A 20,000-nucleotide genomic window follows, 5' to 3' on the forward strand; every position below is an offset into this window, starting at 1 on the left:
GCCTAACGCGTGTTTTGGTCACGTCACGTGACGTCACGTGTAGCCCCGCCCCCAAAACAAGCGAAATCATAAATTTTGAACAACATGGACGTGTCATATATCAAAGCACTCAGCCCAATGAGGGGAAGTGCCTCACGTGTGTTTTGGTGACGTCACGTGTAGCCCCGCCCCCTTAGTAAGCGAAATCCAAAAGTTAGCACAACATAGACATGTCATATATCAAAACACTCAGCCCGATGAGGAGAACTGCCTCACACGTGTTTTGGTCACGTCACGTGACTTCACGCGTAGCCCCGCCCCCAAAGTAAGCGAAATCAAAAAGTTACCACAACATGGGCATGTCATATATCAAAACACTCAGCCCGATGAGGGCAACTGCCTCACACGTGTTTTGGTCACGTCACGTGACATCACGTGTAGCCCCGCCCCCAAGATTAGCGAAATCAAAAAGTTAGCACAACATAGACATGTCATATATCAATATATATTATATATATAATTTATAAATACATATATTATTATTCTGCCTTTACTAGTTGTGTGAATAAAGACCATTCTGATTCTGATTCTGAGACTTTGCCTTACGAGTCAGCACAAAATTGGGTTTTTGGACCTATGGGCACAAACGCGTTTTGGGGTGCTGAAGCGCCCCAGATTGTCCGATTCCGCTGAGATTTTGGCCCTGAGTAACTGTGACCAGTTCTACCATCTGACCAAGTTTGAGCTCTCTAGGCCTTACGGTTTGGGCTGCACGACCGTTTCTAGGGTGGAATAATAATGATAATAATAATAATAATAATAATAATAATAATAATAATAATAATAATAATTAAAGCTGCAAGCAGCATTTCCCGGGTTCAAGCGTTTAAGGCCTTTGGATTGACATGTCAATATATGTCATGTCATACTACATATGTCATGCTACAGAGGGTGCCACAACATATGTCATGTGAAGTACTCACCCGTCCAGTTTTCCCTAAAATAAACAAAGTCATATCCATTAGAGATGAGCCGGATACTCGGCTGAAACGAGTATCCGGTACGGATAAAGCACTTCTGCCGAGTACGAGTATTATACGAGTAATACGAGTCAATATCTGTGCTCGGATTGTATGAAAATCATCATTGGCTAGCTGATTGTGTCAGCGTTCTGTGATAGGCTAGTCACAGCGCCCCTCCCCTACAGTTATTACCGGTTAAAGCCCCGCCTACTTCCGGGTTAGGCCCCACCCACTCCGAGTCAGAACCAGAATCAGAATCTTTGCCTTACAAGTCAGCACACAATTGCGTTTTTGGACTGTTGGGGGCGCTAGAGGGCTTTTTTTTTTTTTAAAAATGGCTGTTTTTAGTGATTTTTCCGTTATAGCGCCACGAAGTGGCCAATCGCCACGGTTTTTGAACTGTGACCTCAGTTTGACCTCTTTCACATGCGTCCCAAGTTTGGTGTTGATAGCTCATTTAGTTCTTTAGTTATTGACATTTTAGTAAAACTGGCTCCTCACAGTCCAAACGTTTTGGGGCCCCTTAAGGACCCTGAATCAAAATTTCGACTTTTTTTCTCGAAATTATTGTCATTGAGACTCCAGAGAATATTACTGCACTGGATTGGTCTTGATCAGGCGAAAAACCTAGGACTAGTTAGCAAAAGTAGGTTTCGGATAAAATGCGCTATAGCGAAAAAATTTAATGGCGGAAATGAAATTGGAGATATACATTTTTTAAGTCATGAGCCAAGGATTCCAATGATATAAAGCACTTGAGATTTGGACATAGGGGTTTTAGGGGTTTAGGGGTTATGGGGACAAACACGTTTTGGGGCGCTGAAGCTGAAGTTACAGAGGGTGCCACAATATATGTCATGTCATGCTACATATGTCATGCTACAGTGTATTATACGAGTATATGTATACTACGAGTATTATACGAGTAATACAAGTCAATATCTGTGCTCGGATTGAATGAAAATCATCATTGGCTAGCTGATTGTGTCAGCGTTCTGTGATAGGCTAGTCACAGCACCCCTCCCCTACAGTGATAGGCTAGTCACAGCGCCCCTCCCCTACAGTGATAGGCTAGTCACAGTGCCCCTTCCCTACACACATACAGATGTATTGTGCTGCTGTGTCTCGCTCTGCTCACTCACAGTCACACACAGAACAGCTCTCTGTCTCTCCCTCAGTCACTCGGGTTCGCGGGTCTTTTCCGTTAACGTTTAGGGTTTCTTCAGCTTTTTACTTCAGGTTGTAACGTTAATAATACGTACTTACTAACCAGTAGAGTTCTTTTAAACGTGGGTTCGTTCAGACGTGGTGCTTGCTTGGTAGAATGCGACTCGCAGAGATGAGGGACTCGAGTCATATGACTTGACTCGAGTCGGACTTAAGTCGCACAGTTGAGACTTGAGACTTGCTTGACAAATATTAAAAAAAGACTCGACTTGACTTTGACTTGACATACATGACTTGAGACTTGACTCGGACTTGAGTTAAATGACTCAAAATAACTTGTTTTTTTTTTTGTTTATTTTTTAAAATCTGTTTTTAAACGCACGCAAGAGCGTAATCTAATCACGTGACGCAGCAGGCAAGCAGAGGGAGCGCGTGCACTAACTAATAAACCTTAACAGTCGTGACGAAACATGGAAGGCGCTACACCAAAAATAATTAAGTCCGGGTACCGGGATTTTGTGCAAGATGAGAAGAGAAGAACAGCAGTATGCGACCACATCGCTCACAATTGAGTGACAAAGTTCTAATTTTTTATCAAATATAATTTTTTGCAAGCGCAATGTAGTGTAAATGGTTGGTCACTGTTTATGTTGAAATGTCAGCTGTTTTGCAATAGCACTTATAATTGGTCTTCAGTGTTAGGCTTTGAGTGAAAAGCGTATGGATCGTTTATGGGGATGCACATATATATATATATATAAAAAACATAAATATAACAATAAAAATAAAAAACTTCAGAGTTGCAAGCAGAGCCATATTCTTGTCTCGCATGCACACGCACACACATTCAATTTAAAGGGATAGTTCACCCAAAAATAAAAAAATTCTGTCATCAATTTCTCACCCTCATGATGTTATAAACCTGTATAAATTTCTTTGTTTTGATGAACACGGAGGAAGATATTTTAAGGAATGTTTGTAACCAAACCATTCATGAGCCCCATTCACTTCCATAGCATTCTTTTTTCCCACTATGGAAGTGAATGGGGCTCATGAATGGTTTGGTTACAAACATTCCTCAAAATATCTACATGTGTGTTCATCAAAACAAAGAAATTTATACAGGTTTGTAACATCATGAGGATGAGAAAAAGATGATAGAATTTTCATTTTTAGGTGAACTATCCCTTTAATTAATAAATTACACTTACTCCAATCATCTCTCTCTCTCTCTCTCTCTCTCTCTCCAATAGTTAATTCACTTCAAGGTTTGTGTGATTCAATAATTTACGTTTTTTGATTGACGTGATTGATTGTTGTTGTTATTATTGTTGTTGTTAAAAAGGAAGGATCTAATTTAAGGATGTGTTCATGTCCCATTAAAAGGGAATGCCTGTTCAAAAAATGCCATTTGGTTGCACAGAAACCATTGTACTTTTTTATATATATACTTTTCCATGGTCTTCTGCCATGTTTGAGGCATATTGAAACTTTTCATGCTTTTATGTTGGCCTTATTTCTGTTACATTTACATCTTTGTAGGCTTTGTAGTTTTGATTTTTATTCATTTTTAGATTTATATTGTATTTACAACTCACCTGTATGTGGACACCTTTTACAAATAAATGCATATAATCATTTTTTGTTGCAAATAAAACTCTCATAGTCCATAAATACTGTAGATTTAACTTTGTTTAATATATACATTTAGTTAAATCATCAAACTTGTATGACTTGCCAGTGACTTGCTTTACTCAAGCTACGACTTGACTTGACTTGCTTGACATAAAGCAATGACTTGACTTGACTTGACTCTAACAAAGAATGACTCGGACTTGCTTGAGACTTGAAGGTTAAGACTTGAGACTTACTTGTGACTTGCACATGTGTGACTTACTCCCACCTCTGGCGACTCGCATTGCGTCTCTGCCTGTCGGAGATTTTTTTTCTTTTTTAAACCTTCAGCTGTCTCTAACCAGTAACCAGACACTGTGTATCTGACACGTTTTTGCTGTATTTCATAAAAACATAAAGGTAGTAAGCTAGTGTTATAAATATTACAAATTAATTATTACCGGTTAAAGCCCCGCCCATTTCAAGACAAACCTACTTCCGGGTTAGGCCCCACCCACTCCGAGTCAGAACCAGAATCAGAATCTTTGCCTTACAAGTCAGCACAAAATTGGGTTTTTGGACTGTTGGGGGCGCTAGAGGGCTTTTTTTTAAAAAATGGCTGTTTTTAGTGATTTTTCTGTTATAGCGCCACGAACTGGCCAATCACCACGATTTTTGAACTGTGACCTCAGTTAGACCTCTTTCACATGTGTCCCAAGTTTGGTGTTGATAGCTCATTTAATTCTTGAGTCATTGACATTTTAGTAAAACTGGCTCCTCACAGTCCAAACTTTTTGGGGCCCCTTAAGGACCCTGAATCAAAATTTCGACTTTTTTTCGAAAATTATTGTCAGTGGGACTCCAGAGAATATTACTGCACTGGATTGGTCTTGATCAGGCGAAAAACCTAGGACTAGTTAGCAAAAGTAGGTTTCGGATAAAATGCACGATAGCGAAATGAAATTGGAGATATAAGTTTTTTAAGTCATGAGCCAAGGATTCCAATGATATAAGCACTTGAGATTTGGACATAGGGGTTTTAGGGGTTTAGGGGTTATGGGGACAAACACGTTTTGGGGCGCTGAATTATAATAATAATAATAATAATAATAATAATAATAATCCTAACAAAAACAATAGGTTTCCAGTGCTTTGTGCTTGAACCCTAATAATAATAATAAAAATCCTAACAAAAACAATAGGTTTCCAGCGCTTCGCGCTTGAACCCTAATAATAATAGAAATAATGTAATTAGTATTTTCATCTGACTATCTGCCTGTATATTCATTTCATAAACCTCTAAATGCTTCAGTTCTGTGCAAAATCTGGTGCTCAACTTTGACTGTGGCCCTTAAAGCAGTCAAGGGTTGAGAGTGCTTACACTACAGGCCAGATTTGGGCCAAACTGAGCACAACAGGCATAGCCTTCCCTGTTACAAAGATTCATGGGACAGAAGACAGGCATGTAAGGTGAGAACCTAACACAAGAACCTATATAGTATAACTCAAACTTCTCAATCTTGAACTATAGGCAGGAGGAGGATTCTGATAGGGCCTGCAAATGTTCTACTCTTTGAAAGAGAACAAGGCTAACATAAGAGCCAGTTTAGGGTTAGAATATTTTCAGAGGCTGAATACAAGGGCTCCAGTGCTTAAAATAGGTCAGCCTGCAGCCCTCAGATTCAGCCTCTGAAGAAGGTGTTTGTGAGAAGTGTACTGATTTCACAACAAGCTCCACATTTGGGACCAGAGGTTTTAACCAGGGTCTTTAACAACAAAGTGCTCTGTTTCATTGAAGCCTTTCAAGAAGGGCATTTCAAGCTAGAAGCACAACAGGATTTAAAATGAAAACAAATATTCTCAGTTTGTGTAATATGCACATAATTATGTGTACACTTCTTCATGCAGCGTGCATTTGAGTCCAAACTGTGACCTTCAGAGTCAGTGGAGAGGGTGAGAGAAAGAGGATTCCCTGTCTCATGCTCCGCTTCTGTCAATTTCATGAAAATAAAGCCAGGAAAGAGTGGAGCTTCTTAAAAGAAATACCTCTCACTATGCTCCCTCTATAGCTGATTAAATTTGCTCCGCTACCAAACAAACAACTCAAAAAGTGTGCGAGTCTTCATCTCTAGAAGATCTGGGGCAGAACACATATTTTAAATTAATTTGCTTTCCATATCAGGAAGAGACACAGCAAAATAGATAAGACAGATAACAAAATAGACTGAGGAATCACATGGACAAACAGCTTCCTGAAGACATTTACGTTTACGGCATTTGGCTAATCCTGGGCAACTTATATTTTATTTCATTTTTTACAAATGAGCAATTCAAGTCAAGAAGCTTTTATTGTCATTTCAACCATATATAGCTGTTGCAGTACATAGCGAAAGGAGACAACATTTCTCCAGGATCATGATGCTACATAAAACAAAGACAGGGCTAAGGATTTAGTAAGTAGTCCTAGCCACATAAAGTGCAACTGTGCAACCTGGTGTAAACAGTGCAGGACAAGACAAGACAATGCAAAACAAAAGACAGTGCAGACGAAAAGTTACAAGACAATATAAAAAATACAATACACAAAAGACAATAAACAGAAACAGCACTGACCAGCGTAAATACTGTATGTTCAGACAATATTGCATGCAGTAATACTAGAATGAACACAGTTTCTTAGCAGCAGGGTCCCTGAGATAATGTGTAGGATTGTGCAAAAACGGCAAACAACTGAGATATTGTACAGTATGTGCAAAACGACTGAAATATTGTACAGTATGTGCAAAAATGACTGAAATGCTAGACAGTGTGTGCAAAGAGCAAAAAAGTAAAAAAGGAGTTTTAGTTTTATCAACATTGAGAGACAGGTTGTTGGTTCTACACCAGGTAGTTAGCTGCACCTCCTCTCTGAACTGCTGACTCGTCGTTCTTGCTGATGAGACCCACCACAGTCGTGTCATCGGCGAACTTGATGATGTAGTTCGATCTGTGCATTGCTGCACAGTCATGAGTCAGCAGAGTGAACAGCAGTGGACTGAGCACCCAGCCCTGAGGAGCTCCAGTTCTCAGTGTGGTGGTGCTGGAGTTGCTGTTCCCAATCCGGACTGACTGAGGTCTCCCAGTCAGGAAGTCCAGGATCCAGTTGTTTCATCCAGGGAGGTGTTTAGTACCAGCAGGCTCAGCTTCCCAATCAGGTGCTGAGGGATGATTGTGTTGAATGCTGAACTAAAGTCTATGAACAGCATTCGTACATAAGTGTCTTTATTTTCCAGGTGGGTGAGGGCTAAATGGAGGGCTGTGGCAATGGCATCATCTGTGGAGTGGTTTGGACGGTACGTGAACTGTAGGGGGTCCAGTGAGGGTGGTAGCTTGATCTTGATGTGCCTCATGACAAGCTTCTCGAAGCACTTCATAACGATAGGTGTGAGTGCGACGGGATGATAGTCATTGAGGCAGGACACTGTAGACTTCTTTGGGACGGGGACAATGGTGGTAGCCTTGAGGCACGTAGGAACAACGGCGCTGCTCAGGAAAATGTTGATGTCAGTAAAGACATCCTCTAGCTGTTCTGCACATTCTCTGAGCACCCTGCCAGGAATGTTGTCTGGCCCAGCATCCTTCCCTGGGTTATCTTTGCATAGAGTTCTCCTCATGTCACCGTGGATAGTCAGAGTCGTCGGGGGAGGGATGGTCTTCCTTGCCGTTACGTTGTTCTGTACCTCAAACCGGGCATAGAAGTCGTTCAGCGCGTCTAGGAGGGAGGCATCACTATCACAGGCACGTGAAACAATATTTCCCCAGGGGTCTCATTTATAAAACTGTGCGTAGGATCCCTACTAAAAGTTTACGTACGCCCAAAAGCCAAAAATGGCGTACGCCAAAAAAAATTCCGATTTATAAAACCGTGCGTACGCACTCCTCTAAGCAATGTTCCCTTTATAAATCACAGATCACCCGCAGATGTGCGTACGTGAAATCCCGCCCTGTACACGCCCATTTTTAACCATAAATAGTCAATGCAAATCACTGCGCGGGCACGAGAGTGGACCTCGTTATAATGAGTTTCCTCTGCGCTCTGCGGGTTTAAAAATGGGGTGAAGAGCCAGCGTCTCAGGGGGTAGCCACTGTCGCCTGCAGGTTATAATTATATTAAAAGCAACATTGTTATAATTATATTAAAAACAAAATTGTTACAGTTTCTACTTTTTAATATTGTTAAACTCACCAAGAAGCCACTCATAACGTACTGCGCCTGCATTTAGTCTGTTCCCTACACTGCTACGTGTCAAGATAAAGGAATCATGTGTTGAACCAGGCCAGCGTGCCACAATGTTTGTGAGGGTCATGTTGGAGTCACATATGATTTGCACATTAATAGAATGCACATGCTTTCTATTAAGATAAGCAAATTCATTTTTAGATGTGAACTTATAGCAACATGAGCACAGGCAATTGCGCCGATTACATTTGGAAAACCAGACATTGCTGCAAATTGCATTTTAATTTCGGCCTGTTCTCACACAGTGTAGGGGAACCTGATGTATCGACTACCCATATTAAGTACTGTATACCATTCAAAACGACAGATATTATGGCACTCAGGGACGGCTGTGATATACCAGACCTATAGGGTGAGATGATAGATTCCAATAGAATTATTTCATATACAAAAAGGTCTTAGAGACAAAGTTGAGGATTACTTATAGTTCTTTTTATATAAATAATTTACCTGTCTGCCAAGTCCCGCTGGAAACAGCCGGTTGCCAAGAACCCCAGAGTGGTGAGGACTTGTATTTGGACTGGGATGGCATGGTTCCGGCGTGTTGCCCTCTCTAATACTGGACCCAATTCAACACATAGATCTAAGAGCACAGCTCTAGGGAATCTAAATTGGCTTATTAGCCAGTCATCATAATGGGACAGGATATCTTCATGGTCCCTGAAAACTCGTTCTCTCCTTATTCTGCCATTGGCGTAATCCTCCAACAGTGCCAGCAGTGCCATCATGAAGCATTACATACCCGGGTCACCGGAGGATTTATATGTTTCTAGCAATTAGACTGATCGTTAACACCTTGACAAAATCACCGAATTAATTTGTGGGCGAAAATTTAAGCCGAAAATGTTATAGTGAACACATACTTCTTCATGACGGTTTTGTAATGAACACCGTAATAGGACCGATGATGAGTAGCGATTGTGCTTCATGACTGTATTTGCAGACTTTGACATTTTATTATAGCTATATGTACATTAAGGAAAATATTTCGTTTTTACACTGTGTTCTGCATTTCTCTAATAAAAGGGTATTTCATGCTATTCTGTATCACATGTAGTCGCGCCATCTCCTCCTGCGCTCCCGTTGTGACAATGTGACTGTAAGGCAGCGCTGATTATTCATTCATTCATTCATCTTCTACCGCTTATCCGAACTACTCGGGTCACGGGGAGCCTGTGCCTATCCTCAGGCGTCATTGGGCAGGATATACCCTGGACGGAGTAGCGCTGATTATTATTATTATTATTATTATTATTATTATTTTATTTTTAATACATTTTGAATTACGTTTGTATTTTACTAGATGTATATAGCCTAAAACAATCGGCACAAATAACACTGTTGGATTTAGTCCTCATGATAATGTGGATATAACGTATGAAATGGGGTGAAAATTAAATGTCATTAATTCTTATAATCGTTCTTCTCACATGTATTTTCTACAATCTAACTTCAGTTCACGACCTCACCATCTGTGTCGCCAATTCCCTTTGTCTCCAGAATGTGCGTACGCACGTCTCAAAGTTTGCTTAAAGGTGCGCACATTTTCCCGTCAAGTTGGATTTTTATAGATCACAACCTTTGCGCGAAAACTGGCGTACGCACGTTTCCAGCCCCGTTTTGTGCGTACGCACGCTTTATAAATGAGACCCCAGGTGATTACAAACAGGAAACAGGTGTGCTGAGCTGGTGGTGCAATATATTGTGGGAAGTAGTCCTGATGAGAAAGTGCAGCAAAGTCCTCTGCAGACCAGCAGAGGGAGCCATCATGGCGCTCATAACAGATCCTTTATTGTTTGCATAATCATAATTTGTTTTTACACGCACTTCTTTACATCATTGCTTTAGTAAATTAATAATTTTAGGGCATTTATTGGTGCACAATTCTATCAAGATCCCACTGCAGCAGATTAAGGTCTGGACCCAAATGGTCATGCCAATGCCTTTATTTATTTATTTTTTTTATTCTTTTTTATTCTATACTGCCCTGAACATACCCATTTAATGTGCCTTCAGGAATTAGATAATGTAGCTCTTGGGTTTTATCTTATATTTCATAGCAGAAAACAGTCTTACTGTGAAATATGCAATTTGTTGTACAGTGCCTCTGAATCCTCGAGTAGATGCATCAAAGAGAACTTAAAATTGCTGAGAATACTCTATGAAAGATATGGCACAGAAACGTTTTAACTGATTTGACCAGCTGAATGAGAGTTTAACTCGGTTACACTAGCTCACACAACTACTGAACATCATCTCAACTCCAGAAATAGCTCAACAACATAGACCGTTGTTTCCTCAAAATTTGCTTTTTTTTTTTTTTTAGCATGATTAAGATGATCTTATGAAATCATATTATGGAAACTATGCCATATGCCTAAATATGCAGTCACAGTTGAAATTGGAGGAGATTTGCTCAAGTTGTCATTGTGTGTTCAATAATGCGGCCATCAAATTGCAGTCTTTTCTGTCCATTTATTCCATTCAGAGTAAACATGAACATTTTTTAGACAATTACCTTGAAACGGTAATCCAATTAGTCAATGCTGAGGTGCAGCTAGAGGAAAAATTTGTCCGTTCAGAAGATGTTCAGGAAAAAACAAAACACCTATACATCTCTCATAACAGAGAAAAATGTCCTTTGCATTGTGTTACCCAAATTCTGAAAACTGAAAAAAGGTTTTTCAAATTGAACAGATCTCTAAAGTAATCCAACATGATGTGGGATTGCCTGAAAACACTGGACAACATCTGAACTCTAAATTAGTAATCATATACTCATTCTGAGCATATGTTAAACTAGCCATACTCAGAGAGAACATACTGAAAAAAAAAGAAAAATTGGAATCTTTGTGGATCAAAGAGAATCTTTTGAAACAAAAAGGACATATATAAATCTAGAGAGTGGTGGACCTAAGTTCTCAAAGCCCTTACTGGGCAAAGCAAAGGCAGCCTCCCCTGTTCCATCAACTCATGGGGCAGAGGACAGTAGGCCTGCAAGATGACAGGACAATTGGCCATCCTGGGCACCTTTGGGACATATCCAGCCCTGGGTTGCAGGAACGCCTTTTGGACATGCCACAAATTCTAGTCAGGTGGGGTGACTAAGAGATAGGCCAAGGATAAGAACAAAGCTGTCTTCAAGAGATCATGACTCCACTGACTCCATGGGCTCACAGCAGCCCCTCCAGGAGGACCCAGAAAGGAAGGCACGGTCGGCAGGATGATCTAAGCTGCCTGACACTGCGCAAAAAACAAGAGACCAGTAGGTAACATAAAATGAGGGAACAGATGCAAAGGGATAACCTTTGCTACTGCCACCATGAGGCAAAGCACTCTGCATCTTGGTGACAGGGAGGCTTAGGCCTAGCCAAATAGCTTTTACTGATGACAAGATGGACGTCATCTGAATGGGAGATAGACATCCCTGCATCGTAGTGAAATCCCAAACTACCACCAGAAAGGTGGTTCTCTGAGAAGCAGAAAGCATACACTTCTCTATCTTCAACCTGAGGCCTAGAGACTCCATATGGGCAAGCACAGCATCTTGATGACTGGCTGCCATAGTCTTTGACTGTCCAGAATGAGCCAGTCATTCAGGTAATTCAGTACACGGATTCCCTGGAGATACAGTGGTGCCAGGGCAGCGTCCATGCACTTCGTAAATGTGCATGGTGTTAGGGCTAGACCAGGGGTCGACAAACCGCGGCTCCGGAGCTGCAAGTGGCTCTTTCATCCCTCTGCTGTGGCTCCCTGTAGATTTGGAAAATAAATATTTAATTTAAATTTATTTTATTTTAGTTTTTTTTTTTTTTAATGTAATTCTAAGAATATGATGCTCTTGTAACATTAACCCTCTGGAGTCCATTAACGCGGATACACGTTTTATGGCATAATCTCCTGATAAGGCCGAAAAGAACTTAAATTACACTTTCAGTTTTGATCGTACAGATAAGAGCAATACATCAATCGAATCTACTTTTATTTGTATACACGCATCATAACAACAAAACACTGTGCTTTTGTAGAATAAAGAAAATAAACAGAGTGCGTTCTCTGCCATCTCGGTCTCGGTCACCACTCTTCACAGACAAATAAAACAACCCGAATCTCAGCGAATACATGCCTCAAAGACAAGATAAATAGAAAGCTTGAAATGTCTACTTTTAAATAAACAAATTCAAGTCAAAAACAAATAATCTATTTTTATGTAATCCGTAAGGAAGTAAGGAGTGGTCCGGTTTCTCCTGTTTCGCCTAATTATAGCTAATGTGTTCCCGCCTCCCTCTGAGCGCGCTGTTCATATGGAAATGAACTGAGGTGATTCAGGTAACCACGTACACGCCCCTGAGACATGGCATAAAACATCAATCTTCATTATAGAATTACTTAGCATTACATAGAAATGCCAGGCACGTGATGTTCACTTGTGTGTTCAGCTGAAAAGGAACTGTTTCCTAGAGTGGCACAAAGATGTATAACTGTTCAATTCTGGGTACTATGTGACAGAGTAGGTCAGTGGGCTTCTACAAACCTTACACCCTTTTTTATCGTGCACTCTTCCTGTTGACACTTTTTTTTGCACAGTTTTGCCTTGATTGTGTCTTCTGTGTTATTACTTACTTTTAAAGTTATTTTGTGTGATAGTTAAATATTCTAAATAAACTACAAACAAAATATATACACATTTATTTTGTCCTCACATTCTTTCTTGTAACTCCTGTCTCAGTCACACACCTGCCTGAAAGGCTCATTATGCAGCTCATTATGCAGGCCTTTGTCTTCTCAGGTGTGAATTACATTAATATGCATGATAGTTGACGCCTACTCGCATATGCCCTTTAAAAACAAAAAGTGTCTTAGAAAATTTAAATCAATATATTGTTTTCTGTGAGCGAGTAAACAAGATGATTTTCACATAATTTTGAAGTTCATAATTTTGGGTTCAAGGCCCAGCACAGCCAAGCTGCCACTGCTGGGCCCTTGAGCAAGGCCCTCAACCCTCCCTGCTCCAGGGGTGCTGTATCATTGCTGCCCCTGCACTCTGACCCCAACCTCCTCAGTTGGGGTATGTGAAGAAAAGAATTCCTCTATGCTGCAATGTATACAGTATGTGGCGATAATAAAGGCTTCTATGCCCCCGTTCTATTCTATTCTTATCTATTCTATTCTATAAGCAACTGAAAAAAGCACAAATGTCAGGTTATAACAAAACCAGGGCCTAAAAATAACTCAGAGGGTTAAAATAAATTTTAATTTTTAAGTTTAATTTGTTTGTCGCTCAAAATATGCGTCGTAACTGCAGACACACAGAAATCCGGCACACAGAAGCAGACAGCATTTTTGGTTTGCTGCAGCCGGCAAGTTAAAATTTTGACATTGAACATTTTATTTGAAAGTAACTTTCAACCCAGTATCTTTTTTGTTAAGGTTAGTTCAACCTGTTCAAAATATTTTTGTTTGCCTGCAGAAATAAAATTTCGTTTACTCGGTAGCAGTTTTCATAAATGCAACACACTACAGTTTTTTCTATACTTTCCATAAAGGTAAAAAATGATATATGCAGTGTTATCTTCATTTTTAGATGTCAAATGGGTTTTGTGGCTCCCTGTGTATTTTTTCCTGTGGGAAACGGGTCCAAATGGCTCTTTGAGTGTTTAAGGTTGCCAACCCCTGGGCTAGACCAAAGAAGAAGACAATGCTCCTAAGATTTCCCCTCGAAAGCGTACCAAAGCGTGGCCCCCATAGCCTTTGACAGAGGTGCTTGGGCTGCAACACTCTTTTCTCCATTCTGACTGAGCTAGGAGTGGGCCAGGTGCGGCTGGAAAACAGCCCAGACTGCTCACCACGGTAGGGGGTTCACCTCCTGGCACCTGTTGATGATGTTCACCTCCTGGCACCTCTTAAATATTCTTTTCTCCTAATCTAGGCAGACTGGACAAACAACTGTCACAAACATAGACAGAGCGCTTTCTAAAGACAAATAAGCTGGAGTAACATGACATAGATGCCCTTTTTTTGGCATATTTTCCTTTGCCATGTGTCATATCTGTGCCATTAAATTGTGGTGTGTGCACACAGAGCTTCAGACACAACTTTATCAAAGAAGCATTTCCATAGAGTAAGCCTTGATGCAGCGTCAAATTTTCGCGAAAGAGAACCACTCAACTGACCCTATACCCACCTAAAATACCAGAAAGCTAAATAGAAGCATCGGTAACAGTAAGTTTTGGATCCACCCAAAGCCAAAATGTACAAAAGATGCTAACATTTCTGAAATTATGAATTCAGAGACATGGGTTTGTGGGATGATGACTGTGAATTCATTTTTTAAAGAAAACACTATCAAAGGATCTCACATGGTGGATTTGCTTAAGAATATGATGGCCCCTCAAAGTATCTGGTGATCGGAAGCATTTAAAATGGAAAGAATTAGTAAATACTGCAGTGTAATGTCTTAGGCTGTGTATATTGCAATCAAAAGGACAAAACGAAGACAAACACTTTCAACAGCCAGGTTTTAATCTACTTCTTTGAAACTCTTACATTCACTCCCGCCCTCTAGCAGACTGGCCCAATACTACTATCTATGAACACTAACACAGGACATAACATTCCCCTATTTCTTTAGAAAACTTCTAAGGAGGATTATCCAGTCTCATGTCAACACCTTTTATTAAGTCTTCTTTTAGGCAATAAATGAACTTCTGGGAATTGGTAACACATCAAATTGATCAACACATGAACACATTCAACAATTGATTTCAATTGTTCTTCCCCTGAACAACAAATCTTCCCCTTTACTCTGTTACATAGTCTTTTAACCATCCTGGTGGCTGTATAACCCATGTTCTACTCCTCTAGCACAGTTTAAGTGTTTTCTGGAACCAGCGATAAATGAGCAGCGTTCCATTTTTTTCCATTACTCAAGACATAAGTGCTTGGTCCGAGTTTCTTATCCACTGACAAAGGAACAGTGAATTTCTTTTGAGCCTGTGGTACAAGCTTGGTTTCCGTACACGTACACAGTCTCCACACTTGAAGATTACTAGTTTTGTTCCACGTTTCTGATCTGTATACTCTTTCATCTTTTGCTGAACTCGCTGCACACGGTTGTGTATGCACATCCGTTATTCCTCTCCATAAACAGTTGTGGCAGACAGAGTGTTCAACTTAGTGTTCATCTTCCTCCCTCTTAACAGTTCGAATGATGATGCTCCTGTGGTTGTGTGTGGCGTCGCTCTGTAATTTTTGAGGAAATCTGTGGCCGCTTGCTTCCAGGGACGTTGTTGCATTTCAGCTACTTGGATACAGTCCTTTAAAACACGAATCCATCTCTCCACAGCACCATTCGCTTAAGGCCAATAAACAGTGCTACATATGTGTTTGATTCCTCTTTCAGTGAATGCTGTAAATGTCATCTGAGGACCATTATCACTGAGTAAGGTGAGTGGGTTACCTTCCCTCGCAAACACAGATGCCAGAAACTTTGTAACTGGATCTGTTGTAACATTTGAGGTGAACCTCTGGCCACTTGCTATAATAATCCACCATCATAATAGCAAAATGACAATAATGTGTGGCTCTCTTAAAAGTTCCTACTATGTCAATTGCAACTTTCTGACTGCAATGGAGCTGGGCATGTTTGTGCGGTTTTGTCACAGGACTGGCAGGCAGAACAAGAAGCAACAATGGAATGTACCTCTCAGTCCATACAAGGCCACCAGTACAATTCTCTTAGCTGTTGTTTAGTTCATGACACCAAGGGGGTTCTGTGTTGGTTCTGTGTTTTAGGCCAGCCTCGTATGATTTGGGCATTCAGCTTGGACAACTCAGGACAATATTCACATGTCTCCTTCATAGAAAGGTCTTGAAAGGTCCTTCGAAATCTCTGCAATAAGGCCTAATCCTTCTGCCTGGCCAACATCTGAATCAGGTACTAGAAGGCATGATATACAATCAGCTACAAAATTTTATTTACCTGGTCTGTACTCCAGATTGTAGTTGAAACAGAGGAGTTTGGCTGACTATCGAGCTATCCTCATTCCCGCTTTGTTCATCCCTCTGGTGACCAGTAATGTGATCAGCACTTGGTGATCTGTCCTCAGCACAAACTTCCGGCCCCAAAGGTAAGTTCTTCAACGTTCTACTGTCCAGACGCATGCCAATGCCTCTTTCTCAATTTTATTGTATTTTCTTTCAGCTGGTGTCCATGTACAAGAAGCGAAAGCTATTCTGTAAATAAAGCTATAATGTATCTTGGTGCAGTTGAGTGAGGACACCCCCAATACCGTAATCTGAAGCATCGGTGGACACAACCGTTGGTAAAGATGGGTTGAACAAAGCCAGAACTGGGCTGTGTACTAACAGCTGTTTCAGCTCTCAACAACTTGCTTCTACTGCGTCTGTCCATGTAAATCCATTCTGAGATGATCTGAGGATGTCACGCAGCCATTGCATAGTTTGGGATGAACTTATTAAACCAAGACGTAAGTTGCAGCGTAATGAAGGCAAGTCTGCTGGTGGAGGGGCATTTGCTATGGATTCAACTGAGTCAGACTTAGGATGGAGTCCCTCTTACGAAACGTCATGACCTAGATACCGAATTCTGCTCTGGCCTAATTTAAGTTTTAGATCAGTGTTGCTGAGCCAAGTCATCACTGCCTGTAGACTAGTGTCATGGGTGGCTTTTTCTTGGCCTTACACAATAAGATCATCCAAGTAATTCTGTACTCCTGGTAAACCCTCATCATTCTCATCATTTTTTGAAAGGCGGCAGGTGCCGAAGCCAACCCGAGGGAGCACTTCCTGAATCGAAATAATTCATCATGAATAATAAATGCAATCAAGTTTTGACATTCATCATGTAATGGTAGCTGATGGTATGCACTCTGTAGCACCTTTGAGTGCTGTGAAAAGATTCTCCATATGAGGCAGAATCATATGAGGCAGAATCGGGTAATTTCAACCCGATTAGGGTCTCTCAAATCCACGCATTACAGGATTTCTCCAAACCCCTTTCTGGTTACGATGATTGGTGACACCCAAAGCGAAGCATTAATCTTTTCAATTATTCCACCCTTCAGTAAGCAATCAATTTCCTTGGAAACCTCCTCCCTTATGCTTAGCGGCAGTCTGGGAAGCTTATGCTGGACTTGTTTAACCGACTCAATCTGTACCTTGTGCACAAATCCTTTGATACATCCTATGGAGCTGGCTGCTGTATCACATACTTCAAGCATGGGTGAAACTGCAGAGGCTGATGGCATCACAATCCTGTCTTCCACAATGTGACAGTTTAGGGCTTTAATTAGGTCCATGCCCAACAGTGGTGATCCCATTTTGACCACATAGAAATTTGCAGTAGCCACCATGTGACACAGAAGCAGTGAAACAACCTAAGGTTGGTAAGGGTTCACATGAGTAAGTATCTAACCTCTCTTGAGGTTCCTTCAGTTCACAATTTGCAAAATGTTTCATGAATAATGACTCTGGCAGAATGGAAACACTCAATCCTGTATCAACAATTAATTCACCTGGTATTTTGTTCCCTTGCGGTGCCTCCAACTCTACTTGGCAGCAGACTGATGAGCAGTCAGTTCAGGCACAGTCAGTTCAGGCATCATAACATCTTTCACTTCTTTGACAGATGCAGATTTAGATACCTTTGTCAAATGTCCTTTTTTCTGAATTTATGCTGTGCAGCAACGTTATCTCTTGGCGTGAAATGAGCATCAAGAGCCGCCATGGCCTCATACCTCCTTTTGGCAGTGTATAGAAAAATCTCTGGCCCTCTGTACTGAGACAATGTAACAAAACTGCACAAAGTCTGGTATCATACATCCCCTTGTGCTCTGATGACAAGCAAGTAGTTTTGGAAATTTTTTTGAAAAAATCACGGCTATCATGTTTGGGTTTAGGTGTTCTCATTTTTTTCCACCTTGTTTCTAAATGTTGCTTTACTTTTTGGGGAAATAAGTGCTATATATTGAAATCTGTTGTGTTTTTTGTGGTCATTTGTTTGTTTAGATATTGGTGAAAGTGCTTACAGGAACTTTTTTAAACATTTTTTAGCAATACCTAGAGCTTCATAAAGCAGTGCCTGCAGTGTGCATTACACAATTCATAAGGTGACTTTGAAATGTGTAATGCACACTGCAGTGCCTGCAGTGTAACATTACACAATTCATAAGGTGACTTTGAAATAAAACTTTTTATTTTAATTGAAGTCATGAGGTGCCTTTAGAGGTACAGTGATTTGTCTTTGCGTCTCTTTTTAGCTGACCTTAGAGGTTGTATAACTGATACTGTCAATAAAGTCATCTTATTCATATTTTGTGACAAAATTTATTTCTGTACTTTAATAAATTTCTTTATTTTCTTAGGTTTTGGCAGAGCTGAAGTCAGATAACCAGCATCTAAAGGATGAGAATGGGGCTTTAATCAGAGTGATCAGCAAGCTTTCCAAATGAGAAAAATTAGCTCTATAGGTTTCTGAGCATTAATGGCCAGCCACTCAATAAATTATGCTTTCTTATTTCTTTGTCTAAACTTGCCTTTTGATGGTTGACGTTACAAAGATAAAGACGTAATAAATGAACTGCCAAAAGATAACCAACTGCTCCTTAACTAACTTATTTTAATACATTATGGGTTGGCAGAACATATATTGTAATGTGGAATCTGGAAGTAAATGAACTTGGATTTTTACCATTTGACTTACATATGGCTTACATTTAGAGGTATAAATTGTTTAACCACAACAGCAAATAACCAAAAACTAAGCAAGTGAAAATATCAATTTTAAAGTTTTTATAAAAATTAAAAAGACTTTTTTTGCCTTGGTTTTAAAAAGACTAGGCACAGGGAGCAGGTAATTGCTTCCATAGAAAGTAGCCTATTTATGAGTGTGGATATTGAAGTGAGCCTGTAGGAAAACTACTGCATAAGAGCCCCCACAATCTGGCAACCCCTAAACACTGAGACATTACCACAACGATCATTTACTCATCTTCCATGCAATTAAAGTTGATTATCAAATCTTTTTGGAGGAATGTTTCTAAGTGCCTTCTAAGTGTTAATTTTTTCTTGTGGCATAACCTTTAAAAACCACACTTAAACGTTATGCAAGCCAATGCCATTCTCCTTGCTCTCTGTTGAATATACAATTTAAATGTCACAATTATATAAATGCACCTCGCCTTTACACATCATAGAACACTTGTTACAATGTGTTTAATACAATTAGTATTCACATTACCACAATCTATGTTTCTAAATATGATGGCAGAATATTCACTGATTAAAGATAACACAAAGAACTATATAATTAGTATTCTTCTAATAATTGGGTAATGTTATTTTGTCCTTTGAAATATTGCATTTAAGAAGTTAATGATTTTGACTGATACACATTTTTCTGTATATTTTGCATGTGACTTGTCATCATTGTCATGTATTCTTTGAGACTGTCTTTGAAAATATACTTGATTTAATTTTTTTGTACTTTGGAATAAAGAAATTAATTACAAGGTTTACCTATTACCTATCACTCAATCCTTCCCTCACTCGTGAACAAGACCCCAAGATACTTAAACTCCTCCACTTGAGGCAGGAGCTTTCCACCAACCTGAAGGGGACAAGCCACATTTCTTCATAATATTTCCAAGTGGGAGCATGTATAGGTTGAAAAGTAGTGGTGCCAAAATAGACCCCTGAGGAACACCACATAAAGAATACTGACCTATAGGCACCAAAAATGTACTGGATTTGAGATAAGAATAAACCTAATCAAGAACAGTGTTATTTGATGGCAAAGCAGTGTTTGAGGTGTGATAGAAGAGTAATATAATTATGTTGGCTTTGTAGAAGCTGGAAACCTATTGTTTTTGTTAGGATTTTTATTATTATTATTATTATTAGGGTTCAAGCGTGAAGCT

The 20,000-nt window shown here is 40.0% G+C and overlaps 1 protein-coding gene across 3 annotated transcripts in view; it reads left to right on the top strand.

The window, feature by feature from the left end:
- The window catches only part of LOC132861946 (protein phosphatase 1 regulatory subunit 12B), an 81,755-nt gene extending 62,157 nt beyond the window's left edge, over positions 1-19,598 (top strand). For all 3 annotated transcript variants that reach the window (XM_060893681.1, XM_060893680.1, XM_060893679.1), the window contains exon 8: positions 18,447-19,598. In XM_060893681.1, coding sequence (XP_060749664.1) covers positions 18,447-18,533 — 87 coding nt within the window. In that variant the 3' untranslated portion in view covers positions 18,534-19,598. The remainder of the gene's footprint in view (positions 1-18,446) is intronic.
- Positions 19,599-20,000: the final 402 nt, after the last annotated feature.

Source organism: Tachysurus vachellii, chromosome 19, assembly GCF_030014155.1.
Source record: "Tachysurus vachellii isolate PV-2020 chromosome 19, HZAU_Pvac_v1, whole genome shotgun sequence".
In the NCBI taxonomy this organism is placed as follows: Eukaryota; Metazoa; Chordata; class Actinopteri; order Siluriformes; family Bagridae; genus Tachysurus; species Tachysurus vachellii.